The sequence below is a fragment of the Pleurodeles waltl genome, chromosome 7, assembly GCF_031143425.1.
Source record: "Pleurodeles waltl isolate 20211129_DDA chromosome 7, aPleWal1.hap1.20221129, whole genome shotgun sequence".
NCBI lineage: Eukaryota > Metazoa > Chordata > Amphibia > Caudata > Salamandridae > Pleurodeles > Pleurodeles waltl.
The window spans coordinates 1,329,582,611-1,329,597,599 of NC_090446.1; the positions used below are offsets into that span (position 1 = coordinate 1,329,582,611).

A 14,989-nucleotide genomic window follows, 5' to 3' on the forward strand; every position below is an offset into this window, starting at 1 on the left:
GGTTGAGGATGGAGTCAAGCTCAACTCCCAGTCCTACTGCCAGTTCCTGGAAGACACCTTCTTCAAGCAGTGGTACAGGAAGAAGTCTGCATCCTTCAAGAAAAACATGATTTTCATGGAGGACAATGCTCCATCACACGCGTCCAAGTACTCCACAGCGTGGCTGGCAAGAAAGGGTATAAAAGAAGGAAATCTAATGACATGGCGTCCTTGTTCACCTGATCTGAACCCCATTGAGAACCTGTGGTCCATCATCAAATGTGAGATTTACAAGGAGGGAAAACAGTACACCTCTCTGAACAGTGTCTGGGAGGCTGTGGTTGCTGCTGCACGCGATGTTGATGGTGAACAGATCAAAACACTGACAGAATCCATGGATGGCAGGCTTTTGAGTGTCCTTGCAAAGAAAGGTGGCTATATTGGTCACTGATTTGTTTTTGTTTTGTTTTTGAATGTCATAAATGTATATTTGTGAATGTTGAGATGTTATATTGGTTTCACTGGTAATAATAAATAATTGAAATGGGTATATATATTTTTTTGTTAAGTTGCCTAATAATTATGCACAGTAATAGTCACCTGCACACACAGATATCCCCCTAACATAGCTAAAACTAAAAACAAACTAAAAACTACTTCCAAAAATATTCAGCTTTGATATTAATGAGTTTTTTGGGTTCATTGAGAACATGGTTGTTGTTCAATAATAAAATGAATCCTCAAAAATACAACTTGCCTAATAATTCTGCACTCTCTGTATATGTATATTTGATGAATATTGCTCACTTGCAGTATTTTTGAAAAACTACTTTTAAATTTAGTTTAATAATTAAATTAGGTTACATATATATCTTGGGTATATCATGTTTTAAGTTTTGTTAATATTGTTAGGTTAAGGATTTTTTCAAGCCTATAAATCTGAATTTTTCAATATAATTATTTTATTTTTGTTGATATTCAGTTCCACAATATTTTTGTAGAATTTTGTTTTGACACAATGTTCTCCTCTATCAGTAGTTTCAACAATTGTTTTGCATTTTAACAGCATTTAGATAGTGCTAACTACCCCTGACAAAACGTTGAAGTGCTTTATGACAGGTAGCATGCTTTTCTGGAACCCAATGTTAGTGGTTAATCCTGCAGTTATTGCTGGTTATTGTTGATTATTGGGGTTAGTCTTGTGCTCTCAAAGACCTGACCATGCAATTCCTCCAGTTCATTTATTGTGGATGAAAGTTAATAGGATTTAGTTGAGAATATTAATGTGAGTAAATGCAGCTAGATGGTGGAATGAGTAGAGGAGGTTAGATATTGATTGGAAGGAATATACACAAAGAGAATGTGTAGTTTATAAGTAGTGCTAATGCCATTTTACAGAAAGATAGTAGGGTGTAAGGCAGACAGGTATGTGGCACTGTCGGATACTCTTAAAGATAGTATGGCATGCAGATGATGATGGCGTAGGGCATTTGAAAGAGAGCCAGGAGATAGACCAATCAATGGATGTAATTAAAGATCAGTTTTCATACAGGGTTTTAGGAAAATACTGATAGTTGCCGTTTTTGGATAGTATGTAATATGAGAATGTATTAACTGTAAAAAGAAGGGTTGATTGTTGTCACCTGTTGGCAGGTGCTCTATGTTGTTGCATCTAGGGTAGTTCCACTTGGTGGCATTGTATCTGTCTGTAGGCAGGGAGGCTAGAATGTGTGAAATCACCTGTTACTGTGAACTACATCATACAGATTCTCTGGTGGATCATATTGGGAACAGCATGGTCTTAGCCACTCTTTTGAACTCCAAGTGATTCTCAGTGACACTAATCTGTGCAGGTAGAGAATTTTGGTGGCTTGAAGGGAGAAAGTAGTACCACCAATGGTTTTCTTCCTCGAAGCAGGAATTACTAACCATGGTGATATCATTTAGTTCATTTTCCCTGCTTGTTCTGCCTCACAGCAAGTGCCACAAAAGCTTGGTGACAGGACAGCCCTCAATTAAATAAAGAATACATAGAAAAAATACTTGCTATTTAATCATCTTCCTATTCCTGAAAACATAGTTCACATCGTCACGTAAAACTGAGTGGCATAGAGTAGCATATTCTCATCTTTGTACACCCAGCTGTTTTCTTTTTGTATTTGGTGGTCAGGGGGCACAGATGTGGCATGAGGGCTCTCTATTTCTTCAAAAGCCCCACACATATCAGGCATGCTTGCTAAACCAGTGCTAAGCTTGGTTCCTTTCTTTTCTACCAAACTACACAGAATATCAAACATTAGAAGACACAAGTGGATTCAAGGTATGTGCATATTTGTACTATGCTTCATACTACTGATGCTTCGGCGAGTGATGTTAGAAACACAAATCCATATTGTGTAATCTACACCTCGTCGCCATAAAAACAGAGAGTAGCATATGAAACATTTGCATCTAAAAGGGATAGATGAGTTAAAAGGATTCATGTGAATAGTATGTGAATAATGCATATCATTCCCCCGAGAGGTGCTGAATGACATAAATATGAAGGATTGACTCATATACATTATTGAATATGCTGTGTCCTATTGTGCCTGGCTAGAAAGTGAAATAGAAAGATTGCTAAGTTTGGAATGTTCCCTGTCGCTTGCCGTAGCTGGTATTTAACACAAAATGACTACCCTGAGGAAAAAGTATGGAGACATTAACATCACCACTATCAAGGTCATTTACATGTAATTTCATAATTGGACATAATAGTAGAAAAAACTCTGAATCTTCAATATATATATTTTATCACAGGGAGTCTTGACCTTTCTAGAATCTGCATCCCCTGACTTCAGTAATTGCGGACAATTTAACTTCATTAACTCATCAGCAAAATTACTGCGTCACTTCTGAATAAGAATGATTTACCAACATAAATTACCATATTTCTTTATTTTAATAAGCTTGCTAAGATTTCCTTTTACTTTGGTTATTCTGTAAACAAAGAGGTATGAGGCACCGTTGCTTCGCCGCATCTTGAGGTTTCTAGTGCACTAAGTGGCCACATATTTGATAGTCATAGGCCAAGTCGTACGTAATTTCTCACAGCACCCCTTTTAATAGACAGATTTTGGGGTACTCAAGCCACTAATCAAAATTCACCAAGTCCCTGGGGGGTGTGGAGATGGGGGGGGTGGGTATTTCGGGCGACTCACTGCATATGAGTGCCTCTTTTTTAAGCCCTACTGGATTACAGTTCCCTAGAGGTTGGTGTTCTTTTGCTTACTAATTCTCGAAGGAGCATGCGCTCCTCATGGCAGCTCAAGTTTAGTTTTTTCTCAAGTCAAAAATGTTTTATTAACCTGCCCTGTGTGGGAGTCTACCTTTTCCCCGATACGACTTCTAGCTGCCTCTACATGATAAGAAGCTTTGGCAATGTCAATAGGTCTGGCTTAGGAATGCACTGTCTAGCCAGACACTACAAAATCCATGTAGGTTAATGGCTGCCCTCCTCCCATCTGTGCTGCTGCCAGGGAAAACACCATAAATTATCTAGTTATCTAAGACACTTTCATAGCAGTACAATGTCATGTGTGGGTCCCCAAATGTTCAGCCTCAGCCAGCTGTATGAATGAACAAAACAATCACAGCTGTGTAGAGGGCAAGCACTTTTTATAGACACACACAAGTTCTGTCCAAATCAATACATGCACTCCTAACTCTCAACATGTGGGTGGAGCCAACACCCCCCACTCTAGTGATGGTCACTAGACTAGGTAATTGTCCTGCGATAGCTGTGCTTTCAAGCCAGACCATAAGCAGACTATGGGAAGGCAGACAGGGGAGCAAACAGCAGAAAATAATAGTTTTCATGCTATGCTGTCCTGCAGGGTGTTTTTCCTTTCTGTAGGGTTGTGTTAAAAATGTTTTAGTTACCTGTGTTACATAGGATAACTGAGGTACTTCCTTTATCCCAGACAAAGGACATATAGCCTGTTTTCTGTTTTCAAAATGTACAAACCACTGTTTGCTAAATGGTCTATTTACTATAAAAAGATCTCCAGTGTGGGGGAGGAGCCGAGGACAGGGTTAGTGGATGGAATTTGTTCTGCTATTGGTATTTTTGGTTGTAGTCTATCTATTTCATAGTCATCATAAACATATTTGGCTTAGGTAAGTCTTTATCCCGCCCAAATGCCAAGTTATAATTTTTCTTTGCTTTGGGGCCCATGTAAAGTCTCAGTGCTGGAGGATGTAAAGACCTAATGCTTCTTTGGCTTGCCATACTCACCCGGCATGATTAACTAAAGCTCCATTCTCAGTCTGAAACTCTTCAACAACATTGCTGTAGATTCTTTGCAAATGGCATGTAAGATAGTGCTTTTAGGCAAGTAAAAGGGCCTGAATTTCTACTGCAGCACTTGTTGGGCCACTGGTAAAGGTGACCAGATTATGGGCCTCACTTTGAGTTTGGTGGACGGAAAGCTCCGCCCACCAAACTATCGACAGGGTGGCCGCCACCTACGCGCTGATTTCCAGCCGGAGTCATTAAGACTTATCCGCTAGGTCAGCGGGCAGCAATCTGAGTTTCCACCTGATGGCCTAGCGGGAAATAGGCTACAACATTATCTCCGGCTCGTAATCTAGCCAGTGGCAATGCTGTAGCCAGCAGGATGCACCAGCACCCTCATAATGTTCACTGTCTGCATAGCAGATAGTGAACATTGCGACAGTGCTGGGCAGGGGGCGGCCTGAACTGCCCATGCCAAGTGCATGGGCAGCGCAGGAGCTCCCCTCCGTGGCCCCCCTGGACCCGTTCTCCACCAGCCTTTCATGGTAGTGTTACTACCATGAAAAGGCTGGCGGAGAACAAGGTCATAATCCTCAGGGCAGCACTCCTTGCAACGCTGCCCTGGCAGATTAGGATCTCCACCACTGCCAGACCGGTGGAATCCAAGATCCTCGCAGAGCTGGTGGTTGGACGGCCAGGGTTGTTATGTGGCGGTCGACTGCCGCATCTGCCGCGGTCCCGACCACCACAGCGAGAGTAGCGGTTGTAAGACACTTGTAATGAGGTTCAAGGTTGAAGGGCTATATTGGATTAAATTATTCTTTAAAATACAGCAAAATCCAAGACCAGGCCAGTGCCCAGTATCATTCACCTATTACATGGTAACTCCATCTCCTTGTATTAAAGGGCATTGATAGTAGGATGCTGTTGATGTTTTGATTAAGATAGGGTCTTAATACCTGTGATCTTGACAACCAGAAACATTCAGTTTAAGAATGGACTAGTGAAAGGTGCATGAGTTGGAACAGTGTTGACCAAGTTTTCTGTCTGACACGATTTGTTTAGTTTCAAGATATCTCACAATTAGCCAAATCATCTGGTAATAACACTTAATTTTCACAACCCTTCAAGTGTCCCCTTTGTAGCAATCTTTAGGAAATGAGAGCTGACAGTGAGTGACATTGCAAGTAACCCATAAACCTAGGGAGCACATACCTTTCATTGCTTGGTAGTTGCATTTACTGGGGTTTTATTAACCAAAAGAACACATTTGGGCATCAGGCAGTTGGACTCACAACTGTGTGTGTGTGTGTGTGTGTGTGTGTGTGTGTGTGTGTGTGTGTGTGTGTGTGTGTTAGTGCCAGCCAAGACTGCAGCTGATGGAAACGTTCAGAGACACTTAATTCTGGTTGCAAAACATTAATATTTTACAGCCTATTCAAAATAGGTTGTAACCCATGTGCAAATGGGAAGGGGTTCCCATGAGACCCATTCGTGTATAAGAATGGAAGAACACATATTTTTTAGTGCAGGCAGTACTTATGGACTACTGTCTACTCTTAAAAATTCAAAGTTAAACTTTTTACATATTTTATTTGTAACTCATCCCATTTTCCATTAAGATTTTTTTAAAATGTAATCACAGACATGGTGGTTTGCCATCCTCAGCACGACCCAATCCATGTGATGGTTATTATTCCTAATGGGTCGCAAACTGCAACCTACTTCATTAATGTCCATGATGTAGGTTGATTTGCAACCCACTAGGAATCTGAAATTTTAAAAATACAAGTTTCATACATTAGAAATAGCGATTTGTTAGTTTAGAATTAGTGAAAATCTCAATTTGGAAATTACTATTACCATTCTTAGTACATCTGGCCCAAAGTTCTTATATTCTGTCTTCACTGTAAAGCGCCTACTGTAAATAATCTCTTGGTATTTCATCACTTTCCCATAGTATCAATAGGGTTTCCTTGCCTATCCTGGAATGCTGCTGGAAAATAAAAATATTTCACAAAATCAATGAAAAATATATTTAACACTCAAATGCCATTTTCTGCTGCACCACCATGCAGTCAAGGATTTGGTGACCTCTACAGTAAAATACTCCGTAAGAGAATGTGCTACAACCTTGGCACATAAGGCATTTGTATACAGTGAGCATGAGTGTAGGACACAGTCTTGATACATTTGGCTTATCAAAATTGCCATGGTTGACAATGTTCATGTATGGATGCTCAAAACTATGCTTTAGGTGTCCTAGTGTAACCATACAACAATAATTGGTGGTTCTTTGGGTTTGTACCTGAACTCAGACTGTCTGCTTTCTCCTTTAGGTCCTGGAGGATCCAAGTTCACTATTGGTAAATCCATCTGGCTGCTTTGGGCTTTAGTTTTCAACAACTCTGTCCCAGTGGAGAACCCAAAAGGCACCACCAGTAAAATCATGGTGCTTATCTGGGCCTTCTTCGCTGTCATCTTCCTGGCCAGCTACACTGCAAACCTAGCAGCTTTCATGATCCAGGAGGAATATGTGGACACCGTGTCTGGACTCAGTGACAAGAAGGTAAATGAGCTGCTGGCCATGACTCATTGATGTCTTCAAGATGTGGCTAGTCTCAGTGCCTTTTCTTTTCAAACAAGAGAACATACAAGTTAAAAATGTGATTTTTTAAAACATAAATATTAAGGAATCTGCTAGCATGTCTATGAAATGTATAACAGACTGCAAATAGCAAGTTGCACCCTTTTTATGTATTAGTTAATTTATTTGATCATTTCTCTTTCTTCTATATTTCTCATCTTTTCTAGATGTTTATTTGTCCTAATGTGAGTTGTTATGTGGAATGTGGCCGTTTTAATTTAATTTATTGTTATTAATTATTTAAATATGGATCAGTGCACACAAAATACTTATGACTACCATTGGTTAAATGTTGTTTATCCTCAAGGTGAACTGCATATAATTCTTATTCTGCTTATTTGACAATTACAAATGAATTCTAATAATCAAGGAAGACTGACTTCAGTTTGAGATGTGTCTTCAAAGTTGGAATACGGAGATCTCAGACTATCTAACTAGTGCCCGTGAGGTCGATCTACCAGTGGGAAGCCCAGAGATCATGTAGATGTAACTACAATAGGATGGAGATAGTAAACCTCTGCATGAGAGTAGTTCTTGGGCAAACACAGTGCTGCAGATCCAGCTTGTCCCTTCATGGCAGAATGAAGAAATGCTGCAGATAAATGCAGTGAACAGTATGCAGAGCAGCGGCTTCTGTGGACAGGTAGAATTAAACATCAGAAAACGTGCACAGCCAGGCTGTCATACTAATCAAGGAACTCTAAAAACAGACAGAATAAATGCATATCCAAGTACGCTGCGCCAGGCTTCAGCAACAGCAATCAGGGCTTTCCCATGACAGCAGAAAACCACCAGAGTGAAGGTTGAGTGATTTTATTCCTGGTTTTCTTTTAGCTGCATATTGGTTTTACAAGCCTACCAATCATCTTGCTGTCGTATTTCAGTTAGGATAACACTGAATTCTAATGCGCTTCTTATAGACCTTACATCCTTGGAGAGGTTTCCTCCTGACTTTTTGTCTTCTGACCTGTTTTGCTGACTTTCTTTTTGCTGGCTGTAGCACTCTGGTCAGTTTACCACTGCTGACCAGTGCTTATTTAATTTGCTTAGGAGTCCCTAGTAAAGTGCACTACCTGGGCCCAGAGCCTGTAAATTAAATGCTAGAAGTGGGCTTGCAAAACTGATTTTGCCACCTATTGCAGTAGCCCTGCAAACACTGCTTAGGCATGCCATTACAGAGCCTGTGTGTGCACTATTAAACTTCCATCTGGATTGTTTACTGGATCAGATCAGGGTTGCTTGAGAGTTACTTGACTCCTCTTTGGATCTTTCACAGTTGCTTCACTTTTCATTGGGGTGAGCCCTGGGGTGAGCTTTGGGATGGGGTTGCATTGTCAGGGTTCAGACCATGTGATGTACTTACACTCCTCCGTCTGTATCTGCTTTGTTCTTCTATGGTATGATTGGCTTCTCACCATGACTACGAAGTCTGCTATATGAGTTTTCTCCTATGAGTCTCTGTTAAAAGCACTATGCTTGTGGTAGTGCATTGATGAGCATCTACCCTCTGGTCAGTCAATGTTTGCCTTCAGGTGAGCCAGTTGTACACCACAGCTCCTGTTTTCTAGCTAGTCATCCATATCTTTTAGAGGCAACACTGGGCTCATAAACCATCAGACCCAAAAATAGCAATCCCATTAACGTCCTCTGTATGATCTATTGGTACAAATGACAAAAGCCTCAGTCATCCCAGGGCAGCTCCTTCACTGGTATAACACCCTTCAAAACTGAAGGACACGGTCTGTCGTCTAATGAACTCAAATGTGGCCACTGCTTCCTGTGCAATGAAGTCCACAGGGACTGAAACAGCATGGTGGTCTTGACTTAGCTTATTTACAGACAATAACAATGTATGCATGGGTTTTTGTGTCCCTTCTTCAAGACGTGATTGATCTTTCCCCTACCTCCCTTGACTCACTGCAAGGCAACAGGACGATGATGCCATGCAAAGAAATTAAGAAGAGAAGGTTTATATCTGTGTTCAATTTAGTGAGCAAATATCAGTAAGTTCAGTGCATTAGCTATAGTCACACTGAATATGAAAGGATTTGCTTGTATTCATCTTGAACTTCATGGCGAAGGTGTGGTACCTGAGTGAACATCACTATCAGAGCTGTACTGTGGAATATGTTGCCCAGCATAGGTGGTCACATTTGTGGTATTACTTGAGTTGTGAATTTGAAATATGGAGTACTATATCAATTCCTGAGATGACAGGACATTGGGAATGAGTTTGCGAAGTTGTACACTTCTCCACCACAAACATTCAGTGTTTCTCATGAACTCTATGGCTGCCAGGCAGGACAGACAAAAAAAAGCCATGAAGATTAACCATCATCATCAAGGACTCAATCAGTTGCACCACCACTGCCTCAGACTCATCCCCAAGCAACACCTAGCACCTGACTTTCAAGCTCTACTTCTCCACCAACTTCAACCTGAGCAGCACCCTTATCCACCAACTATGGGGACCATGCATCAACTTTGTCAGCACCATTATGGACTTCTTCCCACCCTTCTCCTCCTCAAGAACTTAACTTCAACCTAGAAGACCACACCGACCTGAACACAATCACCTTACTTCAAGACCTGGGAAACCTAGCCTCACCAAACATGTGGATGGACCCACTCATGCTGCCAGACACCTGCTCGACCCCACATTTAACACCTTCTGTGACATCACAGTAAACATTCCATCCCTCACCACCATAAAATCATCACCACCAGATCCGTTCACCGAAACTGGAACAAGCTCTCAGAAGAAACCTGGATTACTGAATTTGTGAAGCAGAAGCCTCCCGGGCTCCACCTCCAACGTCAGTGACTGGATCACAGCCTGTGCTATTACTTTGGCTCCCCTCAAATCCACAAAGCCATGAGATCCACAATGCAAGCCAGCTGGTACATCAAGGATAGTCCCCTGACAGGACCTCACCACTAAACTGTCCCAGTTCTTCTGCACCAAGAAAACCAGCAAATACAACAATTTTGACCCACAATTGGAACCTGCTAACCTCGCAATGCCCCTCCCCAACATTCCCAAACAAACCACACTGATGACATGGCCCACTATCACCTGGGAGGAAACCACTTCCACCACACAGTTCCTCCACTCCGGGGCCCCATCTGACCTTTTCCCCCTCCATGTATGCATCAAAAGAGTGAAACTCATCAGCTCAGCACTCAGTCCAATCCGGATCAACTCCATCATGTCCCAATATGGGACTTAGGATAGTGTGTAGCTTGAAAGAGTGAGAATCAGGAGATGGGTGACTATTCTGCGTGACTTCAGACTGAGAGAGAACACAAAGAAAGGAATGCAAAAAATGCAGCACTCTTAGTCCGAGTAATGAATTTATTAAAGAAATTCCCAAGTTTCATACACAGAAAGAATAACATGAGCTTTCATTTCAAATGCAGCAACACACATACAATTCTTAAAAATAATCACAGCAGTAGAATAATAATGATCACAGAAACAAAGAGAATGCAATACTTCAACAATGAATGTAATATATATATATATATATATATATATATATATATATATATATATATATATATAGACTACGTATTCATGCATGCACAATGCAAAGCTAAAATTAAGAATTAAAAATGCATCACCATGGGGCTTGACACAACATCAAAGCATCCCTTCTCAGATGAGTCCTGTTAGACTTTTGCTTATGCAGGGTCATCCCCAGTCTTTTTTGCCTCCTGCCTCCTATTTTTTTCGGACCTGTTGCTGTTGGCTTTTCAACTCTGAGCACTTTACCACTGCTAACCAGTGCTAAAGTGCATATGCTCTCCTGTTTAAATTGTATGTAAGTGGTTTATCCATGATTGGCATATTTGAATTACTAGTAAGTCCCTAGTAAGGTGCACTAGAGGTGCCAGGGCCTGTAAATCAAATGCTACTAGTGGGCCTGCAGCACTGGTTGTGCCACCCACATAAGTAGCTCTGTAATCATGTCTCAGACCTGCCACTGCAGTGTCTGTATGTGTATTTTTACACTGTAAATTCGACTTGGCAAGTGTACCCACGTGCCAGGCCTAAACCTTCCCTTTCCTTACATGTAAGGCACCCCTAAGGTAGGCCCTAGGTAGCCCCAAGGGCAGGGTGCAGTGTATGGATAAGGTAGGACATATAGTAATGTGGTTTATATGTCCTAACAGTGAAATACTGCCAATTTCGTTTTCACTGTTGCAAGGTCTGTCTCTCTCATAGGATAATATGGGGGCTACCTTTAAATATGATTAAAGTGTAGATTCCCCTAGAGAGTAGATGGACATGTGGAGTTTGGGATCCCTGAACTCACAATTTAAAAATACATCTTTTAGTAAAGTTGATTTTAAGATTGTGAGTTTGGAAATGCCACTTTTAGAAAGTGAGCATTTTCTTGCTTAAACCATTCTGTGACTCTGCCTTGTTTGTGGATTCCCTGTCTGGGTCAGTTTGACAGTTGGGTTGTTTTTCACCTCACACCAGACAGTGACACAAAGGGAGCTGGGGTGTAATCTGCATTTCCTGATTAGCCATCTCTGCTAGGAGGGAGGGGTGGAGTGGTCACTCTCATCTGAAAGGACTGTGCCTGCCTCTGACAATGCTGTCTCCAACCCCCTGGTGTGTGTCTGAGGCCTTGCCTGGGCAAGGCAGGATTTCACAAGAAGGTGTGAGTCCCCTTTGAAGGAAGGTGACTTCAAAGACTAAAATGGGTATAAGAAGGGCACCCAAACTTACAAACTAGAGAAACACTTCTGGAACCAAGGGGAACCGCTGCCTGGAGAAGAGCTGATAGCTGAGGAAAACGTGCTGCCCTGCCTGTGACTGTGCTTTGTGGAGCTTTCCTGCAGTGCTGCTTCTGCCAGAGTAAGAGGGCAAAGACTGGACTTTGTGTGCCTTCCATCTTGAAGAAGAAATCTCCAAGGGCTTGATGTAGAGCTTGCCTCCTGTTGTTGAAGTCTCAGGGATAGCAAAGACTTCTTCCTTCCAGCACCTGGAGTCTCTGGAGAGACCCCTACTCTGCTCTGTGGTGCCCTTCCAGTTCCTGGGACCCTGAAAGGAGAGGCTGGCAGCCTAAGGACAAAAATACACGCACCGAGCGCCGTGCGGAGAAAAGATCGACGCGAATCCGATCGCGGCTGAGAAAACGACGCGACGCCGGCTCCGCAGCTGAGAAACGACGCCGCAGGAAACGCGACCGGAGAATCGATGCCCGGAGCAGGAGAAACGACGCGCAGCATCGCTGACGAAGGCTGAGAGATCGCAACCTGCGCCGCGGGACTTTCGGACCGTCGCGTGGCTGGCTTTTTCGACGCGCATCGCCGTGCCGAGTTGTTTTCGACGCATATAACCGTGCAGGGTTATTTTCGACGCACACCGCCCGTGCGGGGTTATTTTTGACGCAAACCAGGTACATTTACACGCTAGCAGCGCTAGTGTGTTGTTACAACTACCTAAAGACTCTTTTTATTTTAAACCTTTAAAAAATCATAACTTGACTTGTGTAAGTGGGATTTTTGTCGTTTTGGTCTTGTTTTGTCTAGATAAATATTTCCTATTTTTCTAAACTGGTGTTGTGTCATTTTGTAGTGTTTTCATTAAGTTACTGTGTGTGTTGGTACAAATACTTTACGCCCAGCACTCTGAGGTTAAGCCTACTGCTCTGCCAAGCTACCAAGGGGGTAAGCAGGGGTTAGCTGAGGGTGATTCTCTTTTATCCTAACTAGAGTGAGGGTCCTTGCTTGAACAGGGGGTAACCTGACTGTCAACCAGAGACCCCATTTCTAACATTGGTGACCAGCGGTCGGGATTTGGACTTGTATTTGTACTTGACATACAGTAATTAAGTGTACACTACTGTTTTGATCTCAGACCACTACGTGACCACATACTACTTGTTTGGTGATCTTTTGATTTTTCTCTTAAGGACTCTTTTTATTCTACTTCCATGATTTTGCTGATCCCTTGACTGATTCTTTTTACTTCATTGGGAAATTATTTTTTTCTGCCTTTGGAACTTTGCACTTGTGACCATCATGTCTCAATCTGGAGATGCAACAGCTGGAGCTGTGTTTGAAATGGAGAAACTGAAGGAGTACTCAGTTGCTCAATTGAAACAGTTCCTTAAAGATCTTGACTGTCCCACTGAGAGCTCCACCAGGGAGGGGGAGCTGCAACAGGCACAGAGGGCTTGGGTGACAATCAAGAAGGCTGGAGGGCACACAGAGGAGGAGAATATGGGTGGGGAAGTGCAGAGGATACACAGTGGTGTAGTGGAGGAACCTGTTACGCCTGGGGGGAGGGTCCCCAGGAGGGATGGCAGGGTGTCACCCAAGGGTCTGACTCCTGAAGAGTTACAGGACAGACAGGCAGAGAGGGAGTACCAATGGGAGCTGAAAAAGCTCGATTGGGAGTTGGAAGAAAGGAGGAGGAACTTAGAGATTAAAAAAATGATTTATGCTTACGAGCTTAAATTGAAAGAGCTGGAAGTCATGAGGGCTGAGTCCAGCTGGAATGGTGGCAGCAACAATTGTATATCCAGTGATGCTGCAGAAGTGCACATGCCCAGAGAGGTGGTGCCCTACTTGAAGGAGGGAGTTAACACACGCCAGGAGGTTCAGGGGTATGAGGTAGCTCCAGTGATGCACAGGGTCCCTGAGGTGGATTGGGGAACTGGCATGGGGAGTCATATTCCTACTGGTGGGAGGGACACTCTACTGACTCTAGTTGAGAGTGACAGGGAGAGGGATTCCCCCCAGGTAGAAGTCCTGGTTATGGAGTGTGAAGACATCCCAGAAGAGTGTGGGTTGAGTGTCAGGGACAGTCAGGTACTGTCTCACCAGTCTCAGGAGGGTGATGTGGGGTGCTTTGTCAAAGCAGAGTCACTGGATGGTTGGGTGAAGGGTACTTTGGTTAATTCATGTGAGGGGCTGAGTGATGTAATTGCTGGAGAGCATATGTCTAGTCCTTATTTTCCAGAGCTATGCCAACACCAGGTGGAGTGTGAGTTCTCTGACCCCAGGCAGCTTACAATGGAGGCAGACTTCTGGGTGAGTACCAGAGAGTCTGAAGAGGCATTTGGGGGTGCTCCTGAGAGGAGTGGTCTAGGAAGTTCCCAACCAGGTGAGGTAGGGAAGGATTGTAGTGTCCCAGGTAGGTCCCAGTGTAGTGGGATGGGTGAGGGACCCCATGTCCAGTCTCAGAGGAGAGGGAATGGGGATGGGTTGAGGCCCAAGGTGCCCGAGATCCGGTCCCAGGTCCAGGAGGGTTCCCTGCGGGAACACCAGGAGGGGAGCCTAGCCTGTACCATAGGGCCATCTGTTGAGAGAGACCCCACAGTGTCAGGAGGACTTGGGGGGGCGGCTGTAGCCAGCATCCCACCAGTTCTGGTGTCTGGCAGTACCACTCCTAGTGAGGGGGTGCAGAAGTCCAGACAGAGGGTTGAGAGGGGGTTGCGGACCCCAGTGGAGAACCTGGAGGGTCAGGGGTCAGCTCTGAGAGCAGAGCACCCCATGAATGACCTTGGTGAGACCATTTCTGGGCTGGGGGGAATCCAGACTCTGTCAGATGGGCAGAGGTCAGGAGACCTGCGCCAGCCAGACTCTTGTGTGGCCCTTCGGGACAGTGTGTCCCTTGAGGGGGGTAAGTGTGCCCCCCTGGAAGTCCTGGTGTGCCAGGCAATGGTTCAACCGCAGGGTGGTGACTCTGGGTTGAATAATCAGGTTCAGGGGGTAAACTCTGACCTGATGGGGGGTAAGTGTGCTCCCAAGGAAGTCCTGGTGTGCCAGGCAGTGGTTCAACCGCAGGGTGGTGACCCTGGGTTGGATGACCAGGTTCAGAGGGTAAACTCTGACCTGGTGGGGGGTAGGTATGCCCCCCAGGAAGCCCTGGTTTGCCAGGCAGTGATCCAGTCTGTGGGTACAGACCCTGGATTGGGAGGCCAGGTTAAGGGTGTCCCCCCTGACCTGGAGGAAGGGGCTACTGCTAACAGTGCCCCTACCATGTTGTCTTCTGGGGGGGCCCCTCCTAGTTGGGTGGTTCAGGACCCCAGAAGAGAGGGCAGGGGGAGGGAAGCCTCACCCCT

The 14,989-nt window shown here is 44.0% G+C and overlaps 1 protein-coding gene across 1 annotated transcript in view; it reads left to right on the forward strand.

Annotated features, from left to right (window-relative positions):
• Positions 1-14,989, forward strand: part of GRIN2D (glutamate ionotropic receptor NMDA type subunit 2D) — a 1,291,669-nt gene that overhangs the window by 1,056,071 nt on the left and 220,609 nt on the right. Inside the window, exon 9 of the mRNA XM_069200679.1 lies at positions 6,595-6,824. Coding sequence (XP_069056780.1) covers positions 6,595-6,824 — 230 coding nt within the window. The remainder of the gene's footprint in view (positions 1-6,594; positions 6,825-14,989) is intronic.